At 50.7% G+C, this 26,288-nt stretch overlaps 2 protein-coding genes across 7 annotated transcripts in view; one reads left to right on the top strand and one right to left on the bottom strand.

The window, feature by feature from the left end:
• The window catches only part of LOC139227071 (epsin-2-like), an 80,824-nt gene extending 70,738 nt beyond the window's left edge, over positions 1-10,086 (bottom strand). For 3 of the 6 annotated variants that reach the window (XM_070858144.1, XM_070858150.1, XM_070858146.1), the window contains exon 1: positions 9,264-9,599. The gene's annotated coding sequence lies outside the window, so the exon portion shown is untranslated. Of the gene's footprint in view, positions 1-9,259; positions 9,600-9,698 lie in introns of those variants that run through there. The other 3 variants (XM_070858147.1, XM_070858145.1, XM_070858151.1) reach the window with 3 other exon arrangements.
• A 6,825-nt stretch (positions 10,087-16,911) lies between these two features.
• Positions 16,912-26,288, top strand: part of LOC139226188 (LLGL scribble cell polarity complex component 2-like) — a 171,844-nt gene continuing 162,467 nt past the window's right edge. The window contains exon 1 of the mRNA XM_070856820.1: positions 16,912-17,049. Coding sequence (XP_070712921.1) covers positions 16,912-17,049 — 138 coding nt within the window. The remainder of the gene's footprint in view (positions 17,050-26,288) is intronic.

Below are 26,288 nucleotides of genomic sequence, written 5' to 3'. Positions count from 1 at the left end.
GGGGAAGAGAATGGGGAGGGGGGAAGAGAATGGGGAGGGGGGAAGAGAATGGGGAGAGGGGAAGAGAATGGGGAGAGGGGAAGAGAATGGGGAGAGAGGAAGAGAATGGGGAGGGGGGAAGAGAATGGGGAGGGGGGAAGAGAATGGGGAGGGGGGAAGAGAATGGGGAGGGGGGGAAGAGAATGGGGAGGGGGGAAGAGAATGGGGAGGGGGGGAAGAGAATGGGGAGGGGGGGGAAGAGAATGGGGAGGGGGGAGGAGAGAATGGGGAGGGGGGGAAGAGAATGGGGAGGGGGGGAAGAGAATGGGGAGGGGGGGGAAGAGAATGGGGAGGGGGGGGAAGAGAATGGGGAGGGGGGGAAGAGAATGGGGAGGTGGGGGAAGAGAATGGGGAGGGGGGGAAGAGAATGGGGAGGGGGGGAAGAGAATGGGGAGGGGGGGAAGAGAATGGGGAGGGGGGGAAGAGAATGGGGAGGGGGGGAAGAGAATGGGGAGGGGGGGGAAGAGAATGGGGAGGGGGGGAAGAGAATGGGGAGGGGGGGAAGAGAATGGGGAGGGGGGGGAAGAGAATGGGGAGGGGGGGAAGAGAATGGGGAGGGGGGGAAGAGAATGGGGAGGGGGGGAAGAGAATGGGGAGGGGGGGGAAGAGAATGGGGAGGGGGGGAAGAGAATGGGGAGGGGGGGGAAGAGAATGGGGAGGGGGGGGGAAGAGAATGGGGAGGGGGGGAAGAGAATGGGGAGGGGGGGGAAGAGAATGGGGAGGGGGGGGAAGAGAATGGGGAGGGGGGGGAAGAGAATGGGGAGGGGGGGGAAGAGAATGGGGAGGGGGGGGAAGAGAATGGGGAGGGGGGGGGAAGAGAATGGGGAGGGGGGGAAGAGAATGGGGAGGGGGGGAAGAGAATGGGGAGGGGGGGAAGAGAATGGGGAGGGGGGGAAGAGAATGGGGAGGGGGGGAAGAGAATGGGGAGGGGGGGAAGAGAATGGGGAGGGGGGGAAGAGAATGGGGAGGGGGGGGAAGAGAATGGGGAGGGGGAAGAGAATGGGGAGGGGGGGGAAGAGAATGGGGAGGGGGGGGAAGAGAATGGGGAGGGGGGGAAGAGAATGGGGAGGGGGGGAAGAGAATGGGGAGGGGGGGAAGAGAATGGGGAGGGGGGGAAGAGAATGGGGAGGGGGGGAAGAGAATGGGGAGGGGGGGAAGAGAATGGGGAGGGGGGGGAAGAGAATGGGGAGGGGGGGAAGAGAATGGGGAGGGGGGGGAAGAGAATGGGGAGGGGGGGGAAGAGAATGGGGAGGGGGGGGAAGAGAATGGGGAGGGGGGGAAGAGAATGGGGAGGGGGGGAAGAGAATGGGGAGGGGGGAAGAGAATGGGGAGGGGGGGGAAGAGAATGGGGAGGGGGGAAGAGAATGGGGAGGGGGGGAAGAGAATGGGGAGGGGGGGGAAGAGAATGAGGAGGGGGGGAAGAGAATGGGGAGGGGGGGGAAGAGAATGGGGGGTGGGTATGGAGAAGTGTGTGGAGGATGTTATATATGCAGACCATAGATAGTCTCTGTGTCGTCACTGTATAGTTGCATAAGATGGAGACTTGTTACCTGATGTACTATCAGTAAGGTTTACACTGTGTATATACCATGCTGGCAGCATTAGAGGGTGCAACTGGTGGAGATCGGGGTTTCCTGCCCTAGTGGCAGGGGCAGTATAAAAGGGGAGCCACCATTGGGCTGCCTGACTCTGGAATTACGAATAAAGGACCAAGGTCACTACAGTTTGAGTACAACATATTGCCTCGTGGAGTCATTCATAGGTCCATTACAGACATATAGAGTGCGGGGGGAGGGGGGGGAAGAATGGGGGAGGCGAGAGGAGGCCCACCTGGGAAGGGATTATCGGCTGAAATGGGCAACTTGCAACAAATAAATGAGGCCAAGGGTCAGAGTGTAGGCAGCATCAATCTGATCGAAAGCTGTGTCATCATTTGGGGTAGGTCAGATAACGCTGAGGGTCATGGCACAAGGTCTGTGTGTGTCAACTTGCACTTTGAAATATTGAAGTAAAAGGAAAAGTAAATCATCGAACTCAGATTTCAGCAGCTCTCTCTCTGCCCTTGTCCTCTCCCTCCCCCCGCACTTTAGCTCTTCCCCCCCCCGCCGCCCCCCCTCCCCCACACAAAAAGACCTTCACCTCCCCATTCGCTGCCTCCTCCCTGGGTTTCCAGGCCACCATGTGGCAGTTCCTCAGATACGAGTTGGACAGCAAATGCCGCACGCTATTTGACTGCAGAGTGCATCACACGTCAATACAATCTTGTCCTCACCTGTCTCCTTCAAACTTCCAGCAGGAATCTCGGTATGGGGAGTGGGAGGCGGGACTGATTTTAACCCTTGCTAACACAGGAGAGCACTCAGGCTAATTCTCACTTTACCTGGGGAGGTAGCACAACCTTCGGGACTCTGGATTGTGACTAAGGATCCCCTAATTATCGAACCCTCTAACTATAGCACTTCTATCCTGCTCCTCCCTCCAACCCCCCTTGCACTCCCTCCTGCTCTATAGTTAGAATTCTGTCCGTACCCCCTGCAGCCTTCATCCTTACCCTCACAGGTATCAGGCACATGGTACCTGTTGGAAACATAGAAAGTAGGTGAAAGAGTAGGCCATTCGGCCCTTCGAGCCTACACCACCATTCAATATGATTATGGCTGATCCTGCAACTTCAGTACCCCATTCCTGCTTTCTCTCCATACCCCTTGATCCCTTTAGCCGTAAGGGCCATATCTAACTCCCTTTTGAATATATCTAACGAACTGGCCTCAACAACTTTCTGTGGTCGAGAATTCCACAGGTTCACAAATCTCTCTGAGTAAAGAAGTTTCTCCTCACCTCAGTCCTAAATGGCTTACCCCTTATCCTTACACTGTGATCCCTGGTTCTGGACTTCACCATCATCAGCAACATTCTTCCTGCATCCAACCTGTCCAATCCCGTCAGAATTTTATATGTTTCTATGAGATCCCCTCTCATTCTTCTAAATTCTAGTGAATTTATAAGGCTAGTCGATCCAGTCTTTCTTCATATGTCAGTCCTGCCATCCCTGGAATCAGTCTGGTGAACCTTCGCTGCACTCCCTCAATAGCAAAAATTTCCTTTGTCAAATTAGGAGGCCAAAACTGCACACAATATTCAAGGTGTGGCCTCACCAAGGCCCTGTACAACTGCAGTAAGACCTCCCTGCTCCTATACTCAAATCCTCTCGCTATGAAGGCCAACAAGCCATTTGCCTTCTTCACCGCCTGCTGTACCTGCATGCCAACTTTCAATGACTGATGTATCATGACACCCAGGTCTTGTTGCACCTCCCCTTTTCCGAATCTGTCATCATTCAGATAATATTCTGCCTTCGTGTTTTTGCCACCAAAGTGGGTAACCTCACATTTATCCACATTATACTGCGTCTGCCATGCCTGGGCCAGCCTCTGCGATTGCTCCCTCTCTGACACCACACGGCTCCCCTTGCCCTGCTGACTCAGACACACTCTCCTTTTCCTGCACCAGTATTTGTCTGTGATGTGACGTGGGTGCTGGAGTAAACTCCCCCTCCGCCTCCCTCGTGTGTCCGAGTGTCTCGAACTCTCACTCATCCACTCTGAGCCGGAGTGACTCAAGGCCGACGTTTCCTGCACGTGGGTAACCCAGGACAGTCTGGCTGTGCACAAACTCCCACACTGCCTGTACTGCCATCTTTTATTCTATAGTTATTTACTTACTTAGTGTTTATATGTCAAGTTATTTCGTTACTAACTGTATCCCCAAAAATGTTAATTTAGTTTCTTCTCCCACTCAGTTTAGTAAATATATCCGATTAGATCTATTTACTTTAAGTTGATGTTATGGTCTTTACCCTGGCCTCATATGTGTTATTTTAAGTGAATTAGTCCCATAAGTTTGATGACAGAGGATGGGATGGTCTTGGACCTGGCCTGGAGGCGACGAAGGTTGAACAGGTTCCCACTGGTTCTATAGTTTAGCTCCACTCCAGCGGGGAGCTTGTTGATAGTGAGATGGAGCATTGCAGCGAGGAAGATCGAGAAGAAGGTTGGCGCGATGACACGGCCCTGCTTGACCTCGGTCTAGACATGGATTGGGTCTGTGGTGGATCCGTTGGTCAGGATCATGGCCTGCAGGTCGTCGTGGAGCAGGAGGAGGATGGCGACAAACATTTAGGGCAGCCAAAATGGAGGAGGGCACTCCATAGTCCTTCGCAGTTGACAGTGTCAAATGTCTTTGTGAGGTCAAAGGAGGCCATGTACAAGGATTGGTGCTGTTCCCTGCAATTCTCTTGTAGTTGTCACACCGTGAAGATCATGTCCGTTGTACCCCTTAGTGGACTTAATCCACATTGTGACTCCGGGAGGAGCTCTTCAGCCACAGGGAGAAGACGGTTGAGGAGGATTCTAGCGATGACTTTCCCAGTGGCCGACAGCAGGGAGATCTCCCAGCATGCTATCCTCCATCTAGACAACATCCCCAGCATCGAAGCACTGACCACACTCGACCAGCTCCGTTGGGCGGGCCACATTGTCCGCATGCCCGACACGAGACTCCCAAAGCAAGCGCTCTACTCAGAATTCCTTCACGGTAAACGAGCCAAAGGTGGGCTGAGGAAACGTTACAAGGACACCCTCAAAGCCTCCCTGATAAAGTGCAACATCCCCACTGACACCTGGGAGTCCCTGGCCAAAGACCGCCCTAAGCGGAGGAAGAGCATCCAGGAGGGCGCTGAGCACCTCGAGTCTCGTCGCCGAGAGCATGCAGAAATCAAGTGCAGGCAGCGGAAGGAGCGTGTGGCAAACCTGTCCCACCCTCCCTTTCCTCCAACCACTGTCTGTCCCACCTGTGACAGGGACTGTGGTTCTCGTATTGGGCTGTTCAGCCACCTAAAGACTCATTTTTAGAGTGGAAGCAAGTCTTCCTCGGTTTCGAGGGACTGCCTATGATGATGCTGATGAGCCCCATAATTAACTATCACCAACCGTATAGTTGCTCAGCATTTATTTTTATAAAGTTTCATTCTTTTGCTGTTGTCCCTGGGTTTAAATTACTGAGCACTCCTTCCCCCTCTGTGCCAATCTCCCACTCTCCCGATTTAACATCTTCACTCTCTCTGCCGTTCACTAACCCAGCTTGTCTAGATGCTGGGGCTAGGTGTCAGGGTGTGCTTGGGCTCAGTGAAGCTAGGGTGCATTGGTCTCCCAATACTAACACTTTCTCCCTCATCGCCTCCAAGTTGAAGCTTGTGGGTGCAGAATTTGGGGGCTGCAGAGTAAGAAAAGGCCATGCGACCCACCTGTCCCGAGCTGGTGTGTGATTATTCCCTCATCGACTTCCCTTCTATACCCCTCCTCCCTCTCACTCACTCTCCAGTCCACAGGTTCCCTATGGGGCTGCTAAAATTACTGGCTGAATAAAATACTCGAGCAGCATTGCTAATATCGCTCTGAAGCTCAATCAACAGATAGTGACCCAGTTTCCTTTTAAAAGTGTCAACTGACATCCAATCAACTCCCTTCTCTGCGAGCGTGTTGGACAGATCCACGAGCCTGTGTTCGAATGTTCTAATACAAGGGCATGTAAAACACTGGCTGGCAAAATCATCATCTGACATTCTCGTCAGGGAACAATCAGAAATGAGAGCAGCGCCAGAGGACTGAAACGTCACTAAATCAAAGACAGTCTTTAAAAAGGGGCACAGGGGGAGAGGTAATGTCGAGGAAAGTCCAGGTTCGCGACCCCAAGTATTGATTTGGACTCAGGAATTGGAGGCATGGTGCCGAAATTTGCGGATGATACCAAACCGGGGGTATAATGTGGCAGACTGCAGCAAAATACAGCAAGTCAAACAGGTTTGCAAAATGAACAGATCCAAGGGTAAATTAAATTCAATGTTGAGAAGTGTGAGGTGACTCGTTGGGGTGGGAGGCATAAGGAGTCAACATATTCCTCTTTACATGACAAACTAAATGGAGTCGAGGAGCAAAGGGATCTCATGGAATCAGAGAAAATTACAGCTCAGAAGGAGGCCATTTTGTCCCATCGTGTCTGCACCGGCCAACAAAGAGCTATCCAGCCTAATCCCACTTTCCAGCTCTCGGTCCGTAGCCCTGTAGGTTACAGTGCTTCAGGTGCACATCCAAGTACTTTTTAAATGTGGTGAGGGTTTCTGCCTCTACCACCCTTTCAGGCAGTGAGTTCCAGACCCCCACCACCCTCTGGGTGAGAAATTTCCCCTCAAATCCCCTCTAAACTTCCTACCAATTATTTTAAATTTATGCCCCCTGGTTGTTGACCCCTCTGCTGAGGGAAGTAGGTTCTTTCTATCCGCTCTATCTAGGCCCCTCATAGTTTTATACACCTCAATTAGGTCTCCCCTCAGCCTCCTCTGTTCCAAGGAAAACAAACCCAGCCTATCCAATCTTTCCTCATAGCTAAAATTCTCCACTCCCGGCAACATCCTCGTAAATCTCCTCTGTACCCTCTCCAGTGAAATCATGTCATTCCTGTAATGCGGTGACCAGAACTGCACGCAGTACTCCAACTGTGGCCCAACTGGTATTTTATGCAGTTCAAGCATAACCTCCCTGGCTCTTGTATTCTATGCCTCAGCTAATAAAGGCAAGTATTCCGTATGCCTTCTTAACCACCTTATCTACCTGGCCTGCTACCTTCAGGGATCTGTGGACATGCACTCCAAGATCCCTTTGTTCCTCTACACTTCTCAGTGTCCTACCGTTTAATGTGTATTCCCTTTCCTTGTTAGACCTCCCCAAATGCATTACCTCACACTTCTCTGGATTGAATGCCATTTGCCACTGTTCTGCCCTCCTGACCAGTTCATTGGTATCTTCCTGCAGTCCGCAGCTTTCTTCTTCATCATCAACCACACAGCCGATTCTAGTATCATCTGCAAACTTCCTAATCATATCCCTTACATTCAAGTCTAAATCATTGATATATACCAAAAAAAGCAAGGGACCCAGTACTGAGCCCTGCGTAATCCCACTGGAAACAGACTTCAAGTCACAAAAACACCCATCAACCATTACCCTTTGCTTCCTGCCTCTGAGCCAATTCTGGATCCAACTTGCCACTTTGCCCTGGATCCCATGGGCTTTTACTTTCGTGACCAGTCTGCCATGTGGGACCTTATCAAACGCCTTGCTAAAATCTGGTAGTACAAATACACAAATCAAGTGCATTTCTAGAGGGATAGAATTGAAAAGCAGAGGAGTTATGTTAAACTTGTATAAAACCTTGGTTTGACCACACTTGGAGCAGTGTGCACAGTTCTGGTCTCCATATTATCGACAGAGATATAGAGGCACTGGAGAAGGTGCCACAAAGATTCACAAGGATGTTACCAGAACGGAGAGGTTATAGCTAGCGGGAAGGACTGAGCAGCTGCGTCTCTTTTCTCTACAATAGAGAAGGCTGGTGGGTGACCTGACAGAGGTCTTTAAAATTATGCAGGGGTTCGATAGGGTGGATGTGGAGCATTTCACACAACTCTGCTTTTCAATTATACACCTCCAGCAATGAAGCCCAGTGCCTGGCTTGCATTTATATGGTCTTGTTAACCTGCGTTGTTACTTTTAGTGATTTGTGTATCTGTAACCCTACTCCAGATAGACTCAGGCCTAGAAATTGGAAGTTTTAGTGCTGGCCGTTAATGTAGTGTTTATATTTATCGCAAACTGTCGAGATTAGTAGCTGACGGTTTTTGTTTGGTGCTTGGCTGATTTGAAACAGTGCTGCCTGCGATTGTAAAACCAACGGTGGAACAAATGGGAAGATGCCCGATATTGCAAGTGAATACTCCGTCGTCCAGCTGAGTGGGACTGCACTCGCCTGGTTCCATTCTTATCTATTTAATCGTAGCCAGAGAATCACCTGCAACGGCTTCTCTTCCCGCCCCCGCATCGTTACCTCTGGTATCCCCCAAGGATCTATCCTTGGCCCCCTCCTATTTCCCATCTACATGTTGCCCCTTGGCGACATCATCCGAAAACACAGCATCAGTTTCCACATGTACGCTGACGACACCCAGCTCTACCTCACCACCACTTCTCTCGACCCTTCCACTGTCTCTAAATTGTCAGACTGCTTGTCCAACATCCAGTTCAGGATGAACAGAAATTTTCTCCAATTGAATATTAGGAAGACCAAAGCCATTGTTTTCGGTCCCCGCCACAAACTCTGTTCCCTAGCCACTGACTCCATCCCTCTCCCCAACTTCGATCTGAGGCTGAACCAGACTGTTTGCAACCTTGGTGTCATATTTGACCCTGAAATGAGCTTCCAACCACATATCCGCGAAAATACTAAAACCACCTATTTCCACCTCCGTAACATTGCCCGTCTCCACCTCTGCCTCAGCTCATCTGCTGCTGAAGCCCTCATCCATGCCTTTGTTACCTCCAGATTTGACTATTCCAACGCACTCCTGGCTGGCCTCCCATATTCTACCCTACGTAAACTAGAGGTGATCTAAAACTCGGCTGCCTGTGTCTTAACTTGCACCAAGTCCCGCTCACCCATCACCCCCTGTGCTCGCTGACCTGCATTGGCTTTCGATTAAACAACGCCTCAATTTCAAAATTTTCATCCTTATTTTTAAATCCCTACATGGCCTCGCCCCTCCCTATCTCTTTAATCTCCTCCAGCCTCACAATCCCCCCCCCCCCACCGTCTGCGCTCCTCAAATTCTGCCCTCCTGAGCATTCCTGATTATAATTGCTCAACCATCGGTGGCCGTGCCTTCTATTGACTGGGTCCCAAGCTCTGGAACTCCCTGCCTAAACCTCTCCGCCTCTCTACCTCTCTTTCCTCCTTCAAGACGCTCCTTAAAATCTACCTCTTTGACCGAGCTTGGTCACCTACCCTAAATTTCTCCTTATGCGGCTTGGTGCCAAATCTGTGTGTCATAACACTCCTGGGAAGCAACTTGGGAAGTTTTACTACATTAAAGGCGCTATATAAATACACGTTGTTGAGTGACTAGAAGAGTACGGTTGCGGTTTGGGTTAGGAATCATCGAGTGATGGTCAGTGTTTCACAATCTGGTGTGAATTCAAATTCTTTACTTTATCAGATAGGAGTACTCTGTCCTCACCACGGAACAGTAACAAGCCCGCAGCTCAGGCCCTGCTGAACTAGTGACTAAAGTAACCTCAACATATCAATGAAATGATGACAGGAGTGTCAATACCTACAAAGCACTGGATTTGATCGCTCCTGTAACTGTATCTTTTTCTTCCTGCTTCATGAAATTTAAACAAGCATTTAAAATAAAGAGCTTAGCTTAGTGTCTGCTCCTGTCGATTGCGAAGTGCGAGTAAAGTGATCGGGCAGAGTCCTTGAAAGCATTACATGGTCCATCTTGGCTCAATGGCAAAAAGAAAACGAAGACAGTGTTCCCTTTCAGCGCTGGTGTCCACAGGGAATGGTTTCCCTTTAAACACTGAACACTGCGAGCCTCACTCAGCACCGAGTGTCACACACTACAGTACAAACTAAATCATTCATGTTCCCTGTTTTACCCCCCGCCCTTCTCCTCCGATCCCATAAACCCCGACACACGATCACACTACACACTTCCCCGGCGCAGTCGACAGACTCCCCACAAATGAATAAACAAGTTGCTGAACCCTCTGTCGTTGTGTAGAAATGTTGCAAACCGGAGGCCGAGCTGATTTAAAAGGGAACACATTTCCATCGGGAGCTTCCTGAGCTTGGCTTGTGCCACTTTGATGTGCTGTAAATGACGAGCATTTGCCAGGAGAATCGCGAGCAATCCTGTGACATTGATTGGGGAACGGGTGGCCAGTGAACTGCTGTAATAAACACAGCAACTGTACCCTGCATGGGCTACAGGTTAACGCATCCTCCTTAAACCCCAGGCGCCAACAGGCGCTAATTTTGGCCTCCTGCTGAGCTTCGCGCCAGAATGAGTGCGTTCCACCACAGAGTTTCTGCTGCCTGCTTTCTGCGGCCATTGTTAACCTAGGCCGGCGCTGTTACTGGCAGGTTTCTGGCCTACTCGAATTTCGAGACCTTATTTTCCAAAGAGTAAGGGAAGGCTTGATGCAGACATGAGAAGGAGAGAGGGGATGGAGGGGGAGGGGGAGAGGGGATGGGGGAGGGGATGGAGGGTGGGGAGAGGTAATGAGAGTGGGACTACGCGGAGTATAATCACCGCCACAGACCAGTTGGGCCGAGAGGCCTGATCCTGTGTTGTATATTCGATGTAATCTGTACAATTTGGACAGGATCCTGAGAAAGGCATAGATACAAAATGGTGGTATGAGCGAGTGGAGGGGGGGGGGGGGGGAGTCTTGCTGACAGATTTACCGCAATTTTTCCAGGAAATGATAGGCTTTGTTGACGCGATTTCTGCGGCTGATTTCAGCAAGGTTTTGATGCACACACAATGAACCAACAGGCAGCAGGCTGCCCAGCAAGAATGGCGAGTGGTCACTTGAGGGGTCACAGGGGTCAGTGCCAAGGTCAGCCCTGTTTACCGTGTGTATCAATGATCTGGAGCTGGGAGCAGGAAGGAACATTGCTGTCTAAACGGGAAGGTTGGGGGAGGGGAGGGGGCACGTTTCAAACAAGAGAAGCACCAAACCAACTGCAATGGGTACAGGGTGGGTTGGGACAGTGGGCAGTCGTGCGACAAATGCAGGTAACGAGGCTAGGGAAATAAATTATGGGAATTGAGACTAAGTGGCTCTCGGATTCTGGACATCGCAACGGAGAGGGGTCCTGGGGAGTCGCTCATTGAAACCACCAGCAGTACGGGAAGTTAATCAGATCTTGAGATGCACAGCCAGAGGAATGGCTGGAGTCTAGAACCAGGGGTGTCAGTCTCAGGATAAAGGGGCGGCCATTTAGGACTGAGATGACTAGGAATTTCTACACTCAGAGGGTTGTGAATCTTTGGAACTCTCTGCCCCAGAGAGTCTCTGAATATATTCAAGGCTGAGATCGATAGATTTTTGGAGTCGAGGGGAATTGTGGGATATGGAGTTCAGGGGGCAAATGGAGAGGTTGATGATTAGCCATGATATTAAATGGCAGAGCAGGCTTGAGGTGCCAAATGGCCAAATCCTGTTCCTATTTCTTATGAGAGAACACAAATCCCAGGGGGGCATAATGAGTCCGTGCACGACCTGGTACCCCCCCTCCCCACACACCCCGAGAACTGGGAACAATTCTGGGCAGTGGTCTGGTCACACCTGGACACCAGCCACTGGGAAACACGCCACACCACACCGACCTACGAAACACAGCGCATTAAAGCTGACCAGTATTTGGGGACAAAGAATACGGTAGTGTAAGGGTCACGGCACTAGACTGATAACAACAGTGCCAGGTACTAGGCCACGAGTTCAATCCCTCCACAGCAAAACTGAATTTAATAAATCTGGTCATTCATCAGCCGTCATCAAGAAACAATGACCCTGAAAGCTCCCGTCAAAAACCCAACTCCTTGTCGAAGGCCTAAGGCAGATCAGCCATGGCCTTATTGAGTGACAGAGCAGGTTCAAGGGGCCAAATGGCCGACTCCTGCTCCTATTTCTTATGTTCGTATGTCCTTCAGGGAGAGAAAGCTGCAGGTGACTGCAGTCCCACGCTATGTTGTTGACTCAATGTCCTCAGGGTGAAGAGAGAGAAATAAATACTGCCCTCCCAATGACACACACAGCCCAAGAACAAAACAAGAACCATTAGGATCGGGATTCTCTGGCGGGGGTGGAGTTTGCTTCCTTTGATCCCAGACTCCCCCAGTGAGCTGCAAATTCAGGAGAGAATTCCTGGTCAACACGGTTTTGTACCACACAATGGGGTACATTTAAGCACGTGAGTGTCAGCTGTGGCTCAGCGGGTCGTGCTTTTGGCAGAGTCAGAAGGTCGTGGGTTCAAGACCCACTCCAAGGGCTTGAGCACGAATATCTCGGCTGACACTCCCAGTGCAGTGCCGAGGGAGTGCCGCACTGTCAGGGGTGCCGTCTTTCAGATGAGGTGTTAAACCGAGGCCCCATCTGCTCTCTGAGGTGGACATAAAAGATCCCATGGCACTATTTTGAAGAAGAGCAGGGGAGTTATACCCGATGGCCTGGCCAATATTTATCCCTCAAACAACATAACAAAAACAGATTATCTGGTCATTATCACATAGCTGTTTGTGGGAGCTTGCTATGTGTAAATTGGAAACCGCGTTTCATAAAAACATAAGAACATAAGAAATAGGAGCAGGAGTAGGCCATTTGGCCCCTCGAGCCTGCTCCGCCATTTAATGTCATGGCTGATCTGGTCTTGGCTTCAATTCCATTTTCCTGCCCGCTCCCCATAACCCTTGACTCCCTTATCGCTCAAAAATGTGTCTATCTCCACCTTAAATACATTCAATGACCCAGCCTCCACAGCTCTCTGGGGCAGAGAATTCCAACGATTCACGACCCTCAGAAGAAATTCCTCCTCATTTCCGTTTTAAATGGGCGACCCTTATTCTGAAACTATGCCCCCTAGTTCTAGATTCCCCCATGAGGGGCAACATTCTCTCTGCATCCACCTTGTCGAGCCACCTCTGAATCTTATATGTTTCAAAAAGATCACCTCTCATTCTTCTAAACTCCAATGAGTATAGGCCCAACCTATTCAACCTTTCCTCATAAGACAACCCCTGCATCACATGAATCAACCCAGTGAACCGTCTCTGAACTGCCTCCAATGCAAGTATATCCCTCCTTAAATAAGGAGACCAAAACTGTTCGCAGTACTCCAGGTGTGGCCTCACCAACACCCTACATTAAAAGAGTGACTATACTTCAAAAAGGATTTCATTAGCTGCAAAGCGCTTTGGGAAGTCCTGAGGTGGTGAAAGGAGCTGTATAAATGTGAGTGAGTTCTCTGAGCCCTGGGAACCATGTGAGAGGGTTGGTCACTGAGCAAGCCACAAACAAACCTTGTATTCTCCGCCGTTCCCACTCATTTGTGTCAGGGTGATGGCTGGTCATTCCAAAAATGTATCTATTTTCAGAAGTTATTAACCACATAATGAAGTTAAATGGGCCAGTAACAGCAGACAGCACCAGCCTCTCAAAGCCCATTCACAGAAACCGGCTTCACTGAATACCGAACTGTACAACTTCCCCGGGAGCTCAGGGTTTGCCCAGGGAGTGGGTGATGAAACTGAACAGCAACGGCCCAGGTGCATTATCCGATGGGCAGCTGACCATACAGAGCAGGAATATCCCACTCAGCATGGTGGTCGTGTCGCACAACACAACGGAGGGCGATGTTCTCTCTACGCTACGTGCGCACGGCCGCACAATCATCTAAATGCCCGGTGCAGGCCACTCACTGGCTTTTACACCATAAACACCGCGCATGTGCAGAGAAACAGGCCACGCGGAACAAAGCGCAGCTTCCAGGGAACATTGCTGCAGAGTCTCCCCAACCCCGCCTCTCTGCCTTCTCCCCCAACCCCGCCTCCCCCCCAACCCTGCCTCCCCGCCTCCTCCCCCCAACCCCGCCTCCCCGCCTCCACCCCCAACCCCGCCTCCCCCCCCAACCCCACCCGCATCCAACTCCGCCTTCTCTCCAACCCCGCCTGCCCGCTTCCTCCCCCAAACCCACCCCCCCAACACAGCCTTCTCCCCAACCCCACCTACTCACCTTCTACCCATATCCCCCAACTCCACCTACCCCCCTTCTCTCCATATCCTCAACCCCATCTACCACCTACTCCTCAACCTCACCTGCCCATATTCTCCACATATCCTTAAGCTCACCGACCCACCTTCTCCCCATATCTCTGGCCACACCTATCCACCTTCTCCCATATCTCCCAACCTCAGCTACTTCCATTTTCTACCATATTCCTCAATCCCACCACATTCCTCAACTCCTCACACTCCCTTTCTTTCTCCTAACCTCATTTTTAACTTGCATCTCCTGCGATTTGAACCTTTTACTGCAGTGACTACACCTCAAAAAGAGCTCTGGGTCATCGCGAGGTTATGAAAATCGCTGTAACAGTGCAGGTCTTTTCTTTTGTTACCACACGGAGCAATTCAATATTAACTTAAAAATGTCAATTCGATCACCTCAATGCCTGCAACGCAAACAAGCCCACATCCGTAGCCTTTTTCCCAGGCAAACCTAAAGCAACACAGTGCAGGGGAGGCTCCATACAGCCCAACACCTCTCTGATCCACCCGAGTGCGGAGCACTGGGATAGAAGTGATTGAGCTCTGGGCCATTGGGGATTCCCTTCAAAGTTCCCTGGACAGCAGTGAAGCAGCTACGGAGCACTTTAGGGAATGTCTCTCTGTGGCCGAGGAAAGCTTCACACCTTTCAATGGAAATGCAGGGGGAGGTGGGAGACGGAGGCTGAGACAAAGCAATGGGGCCCACCATGAATAATTAAAAACTTCAAGCCTGGACAGGAGGACGCTCATCAAAAGTAATCCTTTCCAGATTGCATATTTCTTTAATGCCCAGGGTTCATTATATTGCAGGAACCAGGCGCGATGGTCTTTCATACACCCCAAAGCCTGGCACAGCCAGTGAACTAGTCACCATTATAATGATGGCCAAATTGGCAGCCAATGTGTGCACAGCAAGATCCCACAAAACCTATGGAATTCTCTACTTCAGAAAGTTGTTGAGTCCAGTTCATTAGATATATTCAAAAGGGAGTTAGATGTGGCCCTTACGGCTAAAGGGATCAAGGGGTATGGCGAGAAAGCAGGAAAGTGCATGATCAGCCATGATCTTATTGAATGGTGGTGCAGGCTCGAAGGGCCGAATGGCCTACTCCTACACCTATTTTCTATGTTTCTATGTTTCTAAAACACAATGAAATACATGTCCAGTTCATTTTTTTAATTTATTTATTCTTGGGACGTGGGCATCGCTGGCAAGGCCAGCATCTATTACCCATCTCTAATTGCCCTCGAGAGGGTGATGGTGCTGTCAGGGAGGGAGTCCCAGGATTTTGACCCAGCAACAAAGAAGGATGGTGTGTGACTTGGAGGGGAACGTGGAGGTGGTGGTGTTCCCATGCGCCTGCTGCCCTTGTCCTTGTAGGTGGTAGAGGTCGTGGGTTTGGGAGGTGCTGCCGAAGAAGCCTTGGCGAGTTGCTGCAGTGCATCTTGTAGATGCATGTTTGAGGGATTGAACCCACGACCTTGTGACTCAGAGGCAAGTACGCTACCCACTGTATCACGCTCTCACTCAAAAGGTGGCGTGATGTGTTGGAGGAGTTGAGGTGTTGCACTGCGGGAGTTGGCTGTGATGTGGAGCGTGACTCAGAGTCCATTCCTCACTAGCAGGCCAGGAACCTCCCAATAAGGAGACAGGGGGGGGGGGGGGAAGGGAGAGAGAAAGAGAAGGGGGGGAGGGAGAGAGAAAGAGAAGGGGGGAGGGAGAGAGAAAGAGAAGGGGGGGAGGGAGAGAGAAAGAGAAGAGGGGGAGGGAGAGAGAAAGAGAAGAGGGGGAGGGAGAGAGAAAGAGAAGAGGGGGAGGGAGAGAGAAAGAGAAGAGGGGGAGGGAGAGAGAAAGAGAAGAGGGGGAGGGAGAGAGAAAGAGAAGAGGGGGAGGGAGAGAGAAAGAGAAGGGAGGGAGAGAGAAAGAGAAGGGGGGGAGAGAGAAAGAGAAGGGGGGAGAGAGAAAGAGAAGGGGGAGAGAGAAAGAGAAGGGGGAGAGGGAGAGAGAAAGAGAAGGGGGGAGGGAGAGAGAAAGAGAAGGGGGGAGGGAGAGAGAAAGAGAAGGGGGGGAGGGAGAGAGAAAGAGAAGGGGGGGGGGAGAGAGAAAGAGAAGGGGGGGAGGGAGGGAGAAAGAGAAGGGGGGGAGGGAGAGAGAAAGAGAAGGGGGGGAGGGAGAGAGAAAGAGAAGGGGGGGAGGGAGAGAGAAAGAGAAGGGGGGGAGGGAGAGAGAAAGAGAAGGGGGGGAGGGAGAGAGAAAGAGGAGAAGGGGGGAGGGAGAGAGAAAGAGAAGGGGGGGAGGGAGAGAGAAAGAGAAGGGGGGAGGGAGAGAGAAAGAGAAGGGGGGAGGGAGAGAGAAAGAGAAGGGGGGAGGGAGAGAGAAAGAGAAGGGGGGGAGGGAGAGAGAAAGAGAAGGGGAGAGGGAGAGAGAAAGAGAAGGGGGGAGGGAGAGAGAAAGAGAAAGGGGGGAGGGAGAGAGAAAGAGAAGGGGGGAGGGAGAGAGAAAGAGAAGGGGGGAGGGAGAGAGAAAGAGAAGGGGGGAGGGAGAGAGAAAGAGAAAGGGGGGAGGGAGAGAGAAAGAGAAGGGGGGGGAGGGAGAGAGAAAGAGAAGGGGGGGAGGGAGAGAGAAAGAGAAGGGGGGGAGGGAGAGAGAAAGAGAAGGGGGGGAGGGAGAGAGAAAGAGAAGGGGGGGAGGGAGAGAGAAAGAGAAGGGGGGGAGGAAGAGAGAAAGAGAAGGGGGGAGGGAGAGAGAAAGAGAAGGGGGAGAGGGAGAGAGAAAGAGAAGGGGGGAGGGAGAGAGAAAGAGAAAGAGGAGGGAGAGAGAAAGGGGGGGGGGGGGAGAGAGAAAGGGGGGGGGGGAAGAGAGAAGGGGGGGAGAGAGAAGGGGGCGCCTTACGCCCACTCAAGAGGAACAGACCTCGGACGGGATGACCTGGCAGCTGATCATACACATGCAATAAACACATACATTGTGGGGAGGTTCTGAGCACAGACCTGGGAGCGAGTGAGTGAGTGAGAAGCCATGGGGAAAGGCAGAGGCCCAGAGTGCAGGACACCAGCAAGCAAGAAACGGCACAACAGGAGGAGGCAAATGGGGAACAGGCGACAGGAAACTTGGGCTTCAGATTAGAGGAAGAAGGGAATACCGATGGAGGCGAAGGCTTCCTCATCACCACCTTCTCAAGAGCCACTAGTGACGGGCAATAAATGGGCCCCTCACACATCTAGGCTGGTGGTGAATAACCGGCGGATATCTGATCCGGAACAAAACACCTGCTGGCAGCTCGTACAAACGGAAATCAAAGCATTGGGAGCGCACAGATTACGATAGGGCCATCCCGTGCAGGAGAAGGTCACTCGGCCCAGCCCACACGTGCTGGTAACGTTACTGTTTTATCATAAACATCAAAATGGGTATTTTGGGATAAGAGGAGTGAGTGTATTAACAGCAAGTGTGAGCTGTCAGTGGACAACCAGTCTCGGGAGCGATGGTGTGCGGAGTGCGATGGGAGTGAGTGAAGACGTGTGCTGACTGCTGCCACAATCAGCAACAAGTGCCCGGGTAGATCGGACCATGCCTTCATGGTTGTTGTTAAATCTCTTTAAATAACCAGCAGGTTCTCCAACTGATGAAATCACAGAGAAAGGTAGTGACCTTGCTGCTGTTAGTTATCAATGAATTCTAGCTCTAGTGAATGGATGATCAGTAACATAGAAACATAGAAAATAGGTGCAGGAGCAGGCCATTCAGCCCTTCTAGCCTGCACCGCCATTCAATGAGTTCATGGCTGAACATGAAACTTCAGTACCCCCTTCCTGCTTTCTCGCCATAACCCTTGATTCCCCCGAGTAGCAAGGACTTCATCTAACTCCCTTTTGAATATATTTAGTGAATTGGCCTCAACTACTTTCTGTGGTAGAGAATTCCACAGGTTCACCACTCTCTGGGTGAAGAAGTTTCTCCTCATCTCGGTCCTAAATGGCTTACCCCTTATCCTCAGACTGTGACCCCTGGTTCTGGACTTCCCCAACATTGGGAACATTCTTCCTGCATCTAACCTGTCTAAACCCGTCAGAATTTTAAACGTTTCTATGAGGTCCCCTCTCATTCTTCTGAACTCCAGTGAATACAAGCCCAGTTGATCCAGTCTTTCTTGATAGGTCAGTCCCGCCATCCCGGGAATCAGTCTGGTGAACCTTCGCTGCACTCCCTCAATAGCAAGAATGTCCTTCCTCAAGTTAGGAGACCAAAACTGTACACAATACTCCAGGTGTGGCCTCACCAAGGCCCTGTACAACTGCAGCAACACCTCCCTGCCCCTGTATTCAAATCCCCTCGCTATGAAGGCCAACATGCCATTTGTTTTCTTAACCGCCTGCTGTACCTGCATGCTAACCTTCAATGACTGATGTACCATGACACCCAGGTCTCGTTGCACCTTCCCTTTTCCTAATCTGTCACCATTCAGATAATAGTCTGTCTCTCTGTTTTTACCACCAAAGTGGATAACCTCACATTTATCCACATTATACTTCATCTGCCATGCATTTGCCCACTCACCTAACCTATCCAAGTCACTCTGCAGCCTAATAGCATCCTCCTCGCAGCTCACACTGCCACCCAACTTAGTGTCATCCGCAAATTTGGAGAAACTGCATTTAATCCCCTCGTCTAAATCATTAATGTACAATGTAAACAGCTGGGGCCCCAGCACAGAACCTTGCGGTACCCCACTAGTCACTGCCTGCCATTCTGAAAAGTACCCGTTTACTCCTACTCTTTGCTTCCTGTCTGACAACCAGTTCTCAATCCACGTCAGCACACTACCCCCAATCCCATGTGCTTTAACTTTGCACATTAATCTCTTGTGTGGGACCTTGTCGAAAGCCTTCTGAAAGTCCAAATATACCACATCAACTGGTTCTCCTTTGTCCACTTTACTGGAAACATCCTCAAAAAATTCCAGAAGATTTGTCAAGCATGATTTCCCTTTCACAAATCCATGCTGACTTGGACCTATCATGTCACCATTTTCCAGATGCACTGCTATGACATCCTTAATAATTGATTCCATCATTTTACCCACTACTGAGGTCAGGCTGACCGGTCTATAATTCCCTGTTTTCTCTCTCCCTCCTTTTTTAAAAAGTGGAGTTGCATTGGCTACCCTCCACTCCATAGGAACTGATCCAGAGTCAATGGAATGTTGGAAAATGACTGTCAATGCATCCGCTATTTCCAAGGCCACCTCCTTAAGTACTCTGGGATGCAGTCCATCAGGCCCTGGGGATTTATCGGCCTTCAATTCCATCAATTTCCCCAACACAATTTCCCGACTAATAAAGATTTCCTTCAGTTCCCCCTCCTTACTAGACCCTCTGACCCCTTTTATATCCGGAAGGTTGTTTGTATCCTCCTTAGTGAATACCGAACCAAAGTACTTGTTCAATTGGTCTGCCATTTCTTTGTTCCCCGTTATGACTTCCCCTGATTCTGACTGCAGGGGACCTACGTTTGTCTTTACTAACCTTTTTCTCTTTACATACCTATAGAAACTTTTGCAATCCACCTTAATGTTCCCTGCAAGCTTCTTCTCGTCCTCCATTTTCTCTGCCCTAATCAAACCCTTTGTCCTCCTCTGCTGAGTTCTAAATTTCTCCCAGTCCCCAGGTTCGCTGCTATTTCTGGCCAATTTGTATGCCACTTCCTTGGCTTTAATACTATCCCTGATTTCCCTAGATAGCCACGGTTGAGCCACCTTCCCTTTTTTATTTTTACGCCAGACAGGAATGTACAATTGTTGTAATTCATCCATGCGGTCTCTAAATGTCTGCCATTGCCCATCCACAGTCAACCCCCCAAGTATCATTCGCCAATCTATCCTAGCCAATTCACGCCTCATACCTTCAAAGTTACCCTTCTTTAAGTTCTGGACCATGGTCTCTGAATTTACTGTTTCATTCTCCATCCTAATGCAGAATTCCACCATATTATGGTCACTCTTCCCCAAGGGGCCTCGCACAATGAGATTGCTAATTAATCCTCTCTCATTACACAACACCCAGTCTAAGATGGCCTCCCCCCTAGTTGGTTCCTCAACATATTGGTCTAGAAAACCATCCCTTATGCACTCCAGGAAATCCTCCTCCACCGTATTGCTTCCAGTTTGGCTAGCCCAATCTATGTGCATATTAAAGTCACCCATTATAACTGCTACACCTTTATTGCATGCACCCCTAATTTCCTGTTTGATGCCCTCCCCAACATCCCTATTACTGTTTGGAGGTCTGTACACAACTCCTACTAACGTTTTTTGCCCTTTGGTGTTCTGCAGCTCTACCCATATAGATTCCACATCATCCAAGCTAATGTCTTTCCTAACTATTGCATTAATCTCCTCTTTAACCAACAATGCTACCCCACCTCCTTTTCCTTTTATTCTATCCTTCCTGAATGTTGAATACTCCTGAATGTTGAGTTCCCAGCCCTGATCATCCTGGAGCCACGTCTCCGTAATCCCAATCACATCATATTTATTAACATCTATTTGCACAATTAATTCATCCACCTTATTGCGGATACTCCTTGCATTAAGACACAAAGCCTTCAGGCTTGTTTTTTTAACACCCTTTGTCCTTTTATAATTTTGCTGTACAGTGGCCCTTTTTGTTCTTTGCCTTGGGTTTCTCCGCCCTCCACTTTTCCTCATCTCCTTTCTGTCTTTTGCTTTTGCCTCCTTTTAGACAGATCATACAATAACTAGTGCCACAGAGAGCGGAGAGAGGTATTTATTATATACCAACTATCCAAGGGGAAATATTCTATTCATATGTTGTTTTACTCAATGTGCATCGAGTGGGGGGATGTCAGTTTCCCTAAACCCCTCTCCCCTGTCTCCACCGCCCTCAGCTCTGACAGCAAGTGTGAGGAGCTCATAGACTTCTTTGTCTCTAAGATTGAGACCATTCGACCAGCTGCCTCTGCCACTTCCCTTCCTTCCCCAAGCCCACCAGGCCAAACTTCCTCAAAGGTTCCCCTGCCCCAGCCCTGACCTCGCATCTTTCTCCAGTTTCTCTCCGATCTCCCCTCTTGACCTTTCCGAGCTCATCCTGTCCATGAGACCCACTTCCTGCTCCCTTGACCCTATTCCCACCAAACTGCTGACCACCCAACTTCCTTTTCTGGCTCCCATGTTAGCTGACATTGTTAACGGTTCTCTCTCCTCAGGTACTGTCCCCCCTCCCTCAAATCTGCCGTCATCACCCTCTCCTCAAAAACCCACCCTCGACCCCTCCGTCCTTGCAAACTACCGCCCCATCTCCAACCTCCCTTTCCTTTCCAAAGTCCTTGGACGTGTTGTTGCCTCCCAAATCTGTGTCCATCTTTCCTGCAATTCCATGTTTGAATCCATCCAATCCGATTTCCTCCCCTGCTACAGTACCGAAACGGCTCTCATCAAAGTCACAAATGACATCCTGTGTGACTGTGACAAAAGTAAACTATCCCTCCTCGACCTTCTCGACCTGTCTGCAGCCTTTGACACAGTTAACCACTCCATCATCCTCCTCCAACGCCTCTCCTCCATCGTCCAGCTGGGTGGGACTGCACTCGCCTGGTTCCATTCTTATCGATCTAATCGTAGCCAGAGAATCACCTGCAACGGCTTCTCTTCCCGCCCCCGCATCGTTACCTCTGGTGTAGAAACATAGAAACATAGAAAATAGGTGCAGGAGCAGGCCATTCAGCCCTTCTAGCCTGCACCGCCATTCAATGAGTTCATGGCTGAACATGAAACTTCAGTACCCCCTTCCTGCTTTCTCGCCATAACCCTTGATCCCCCGAGTAGTAAGGACTTCATCTAACTCCCTTTTGAATATATTTAGTGAATTGGCCTCAACTACTTTCTGTGGTAGAGAATTCCACAGGTTCACCACTCTCTGGCTGAAGAAGTTTCTCCTCATCTCGGTCCTAAATGGCTTACCCCTTATCCTCAGACTGTGACCCCTGGTTCTGGACTTCCCCAACATTGGGAACATTCTTTCTGCATCTAACCTGTCTAAACCCGTCAGAATTTTAAACGTTTCTATGAGGTCCCCTCTCATTCTTCTGAACTCCAGTGAATACAAGCCCAGTTGATCCAATCTTTCTTGATAGGTCAGTCCCGCCATCCCGGGAATCAGTCTGGTGAACCTTCGCTGCACTCCCTCAATAGCAAGAATGTCCTTCCTCAAGTTAGGAGACCAAAACTGTACACAATACTCCAGGTGTGGCCTCACCAAGGCCCTGTACAACTGTAGCAACACCTCCCTGCCCCTGTATTCAAATCCCCTCGCTATGAAGGCCAACATGCCATTTGCTTTCTTAACCGCCTGCTGTACCTGCATGCTAACCTTCAATGACTGATGTACCATGACACCCAGGTCTCGTTGCACCTTCTCTTTTCCTAATCTGTCACCATTCAGATAATAGTTGTCTCTCTGTTTTTACCACCAAAGTGGATAACCTCACATTTATCCACATTATACTTCATCTGCCATGCATTTGCCCACTCACCTAACCTATCCAAGTCACTCTGCAGCCTAATAGCATCCTCCTCGCAGCTCACACTGCCACCCAACTTAGTATCATCCGCAAATTTGGAGATACTGCATTTAATCCCCTCGTCTAAATCATTAATGTACAATGTAAACAGCTGGGGCCCCAGCACAGAACCTTGCGGCACTCCACTAGTCACTGCCTGCCATTCTGAAAAGTACCCGTTTACTCCTACTCTTTGCTTCCTGTCTGACAACCAGTTCTCAATCCACGTCAGCACACTACCCCCAATCCCATGTGCTTTAACTTTGCACATTAATCTCTTGTGTGGGACCTTGTCGAAAGCCTTCTGAAAGTCCAAATATACCACATCAACTGGTTCTCCTTTGTCCACTTTACTGGAAACATCCTCAAAAAATTCCAGAAGATTTGTCAAGCATGATTTCCCTTTCACAAATCCATGCTGACTTGGACCTATCATGTCACCATTTTCCAGATGCACTGCTATGACATCCTTAATAATTGATTCCATCATTTTACCCACTACTGAGGTCCCCCAAGGATCTATCCTTGGCCCCTCCTATTTCCTATCTATATGTTGCCCCTTGGCGACATCATCCGGAAACACAGCGCAAGTCTCCACATGTACGCTGATGACACCCAGCTCTACCTCACCACCACTTCTCTCAAACCCTCCATGATCTCCAAATTGTCAGACTGCTTGTCCGATATCGAGTTCTGGATGAGCAGAAATTTTCTCCAATTAAATATTGGGAAGACTGTCGCTGCTACAAACTGCGAAATGAACTTAAGGCCACATATCCGCAGCATAACTAAAACCGCCTAGTTCCACCTCCGTAATATCGCCCGTCTCCGCTCCTGCCTCAGCTCATCCACTGCTGAAGCCCTCATCCATGCCTTTGTTACCTCTAGACTTGACTATTCCAACACACTCCTGGCCAGCCTCCCACATTCCACTCTACGTAAAGGTGAGGTCATCCAAAACCCGGCAGCCCGTGTCCTAACTCGCATCAAGTCCCGCTCACCCATCCACTCTGTGCTCACTGACCTACATTGCTCCGGGTTAAGCAACGCTTTGATTTCAAAATTCTCATCCTTGTTTACAAATCCCTCCATGGCCTCATCCCTCCCTATCTCTGTAGCCCCCTACATGGACCATGGACTCGCCCCTCCCCACCTCTGTAACCCCCTACATGGACCCGCCCCTCCCTATCTATGCAACTCCCTACATGGACTCGCCCCTCCCTATCTCTGTAACTCCCTACATGGACTCACTCCTCCCTATCTCTAATCTGCTCCAGCCACACAACCGCAGCTGCCTCCCTAAACCTCTCCGCCCTCCTTAAAACCTACCTCTTTGACCAAACTTTTGGTTATATGCTGTAATTTCTTCTTATGTGGCATGTTGTCAAACTTTTTGTCTGAGAACACTCCTGTGAAGCGCCTTGGGACAATATAAATCGTTAAAGGGACAATATAAATAATTGTTGATTGAGAATAGCACATTGCCATTCCAGAAACCCAGTGTTAGCACCAACACTCCCAGGGCAGGTACAGCATGGGTTGGATACAGAGTAAAGCTCCCCCTACACTGTCCCATCACACACTCCCAGGCCAGGTACAGCACAGGTTAGATACAGAGTAAAGCTCCCTCTACACTGTCCCATCACACACTCCCAGGGCAGGTACAGCACGGGTTAGATACAGGGTATACAACTGGAGGATACACTCTCCATTCCCTGATCCAACTCAGAAATGAATATGGTGAAGCCCCAGAACAGTACATGGGGACCAGCACTGGTCACATTGCCACAATCAGAGTATACATCATGTATTCCTCTCTGTCTCGTGCCTCCTAACCAATTTCAAACACAAGGCAAAGCACTACCTGCAATTCTGTGCCCTTTTATTATTGCTAATAATCTCTTCTGTGGAACCTTATCGAATGCCTTGTGGAAATCCACACAATTAACATCCCCTATCTAGGTGCTTCCATGTAGGACGACAAATCATATATAATAAACTTAGATATCCAGAACACAAACTCAGAAAGCGGCCACGAGCGACCTTATATGAGACACTTAAATAAATTACAAATCTTTAAAACAGCAAGCACCAAATTCTTGTCAGAGGGAATATGAAGCCAGACTCCAGGGAGCTGGTATTTAGCAGACTGACAGCTGGAGTTTAACAATATGCAAATTGTTTCTTGTGAGTGGGGTAGCGAGGGGTTAATTTCCTAACAAACACTTCAGAGTAATTGAGATCGAAGCAATAGTAACCAGCACCTTGGACAACGGACACATATTCTAATCCATTCTCTGGGGCAAATGTCTCTCCACCACCGCCCCGAGGTGTGATTTCAGTCACAGTAAATCACGGCTCCTCCTCAGAGCAGCGAAAGTAGAGAGGAGATTTAACAGAGCTGTTCAAAATCAGGAATGCTTTTGATAGAGTAAATAAGGAGAAACTATTTCCCGAGCCAGGAGGGTCAGTAACCAAAGTGTCACAGGTTCAGTGTCATTGGCACAAGAGCCAGCCGCCAGATGAGAAAACATTGTTTTTAGGCAGCGAGTTGTTGTGATGTGGAATGCGCTGCCTGTGAAAGGGCAGGGAGCAGATTCAATTGTAACTTTCCAACAGGAACTGGGCCAACACTGGCACAACAGGCCGAGTGGCCTCCTTCTGTGCGGTATCATTCCAAACACACAGTGCATGTTTCACCATTCCTGATCAGGCAGTCTGCCCCCCAGCTCCTGCCTTCCCCACCACCTCCCCCGTTCTCCCCATCTCTCCCCACCCACCTCCATACACCGCCCACCACTCCCCTTCCCCCCCCCCCCACATACACACACACACACACACACCTTCCCCACCCCACCACATACACACCCTTCTCCCCCCCCCACACACACACACACACTCTTTCTCCCCCCCCCCACATACACACACACACACACCTTCCCCACCCCCCCACACACACACCCTTCCCCCCACACACACACACACCTCCCCCCCCACACACACCTCCCCCCCCCACCCCCACACACCTCCCACCCCCACACACACACCTCCCCCCCACACACACACACCTCCCCCTCCCCCCCCACACACACACCTCTCCTCCCCCCACACACACACACCTCTCCCCCCCCCCCCCACACACACACACCTCCCGCCCCACGCACACACACCTCCCCCTCCACACACACACACACACCTCCCCCTCCACACACACACACACACCTCCCCCTCCACACACACACCTCCCCCTCCACACACACACACACACACCTCCCCCTCTCCCCACACACACACACCTCCCCCTCTCCCACACACACACACACACACACCTCCCCCTCTCCCACACACACGGACACACCTCCCCCCCTCCCCCACACACACACACACCTCCCCCCTCCCCCACACACACACACCTCCCCCCCTCCCCCACACACACACCTCCCCCCTCCCCCACACACACACACCCTCCCCTCCACACACACACACCTCTCCCCCTCCCACACACACACACCTCCCCCTCCCCCCCTCACACACACACACACTCTCCCCCTCCCACACACACACACCTCCCCCTCCCCCCTCCCCCACACACACACCTCCCCCCTCCCCCCCACACACACACCTCCCCCCTCCCCCCCACACACACACCTCTCCCCCCCCCACACACACACACCTCCCCCCCCCCCACACACACCTCCCGCCCCACGCACACACACCTCCCGCCCCACGCACACACACCTCCCGCCCCACGCACACACACCTCCCGCCCCACGCACACACACCTCCCGCCCCACGCACACACACCTCCCGCCCCACGCACACACACATACCTCCCCCTCCACACACACACACACACACCTCCCCCTCCACACACACACACACACCTCCCCCTCCACACACACACACCTCTCCCTCTCCCCCACACACACCTCCCCCCCTCCCCC

The sequence above is a fragment of the Pristiophorus japonicus genome, chromosome 16, assembly GCF_044704955.1.
Source record: "Pristiophorus japonicus isolate sPriJap1 chromosome 16, sPriJap1.hap1, whole genome shotgun sequence".
Lineage (NCBI taxonomy): Eukaryota > Metazoa > Chordata > Chondrichthyes > Pristiophoridae > Pristiophorus > Pristiophorus japonicus.
This window is presented reverse-complemented; position numbering and strand designations above follow the sequence as displayed.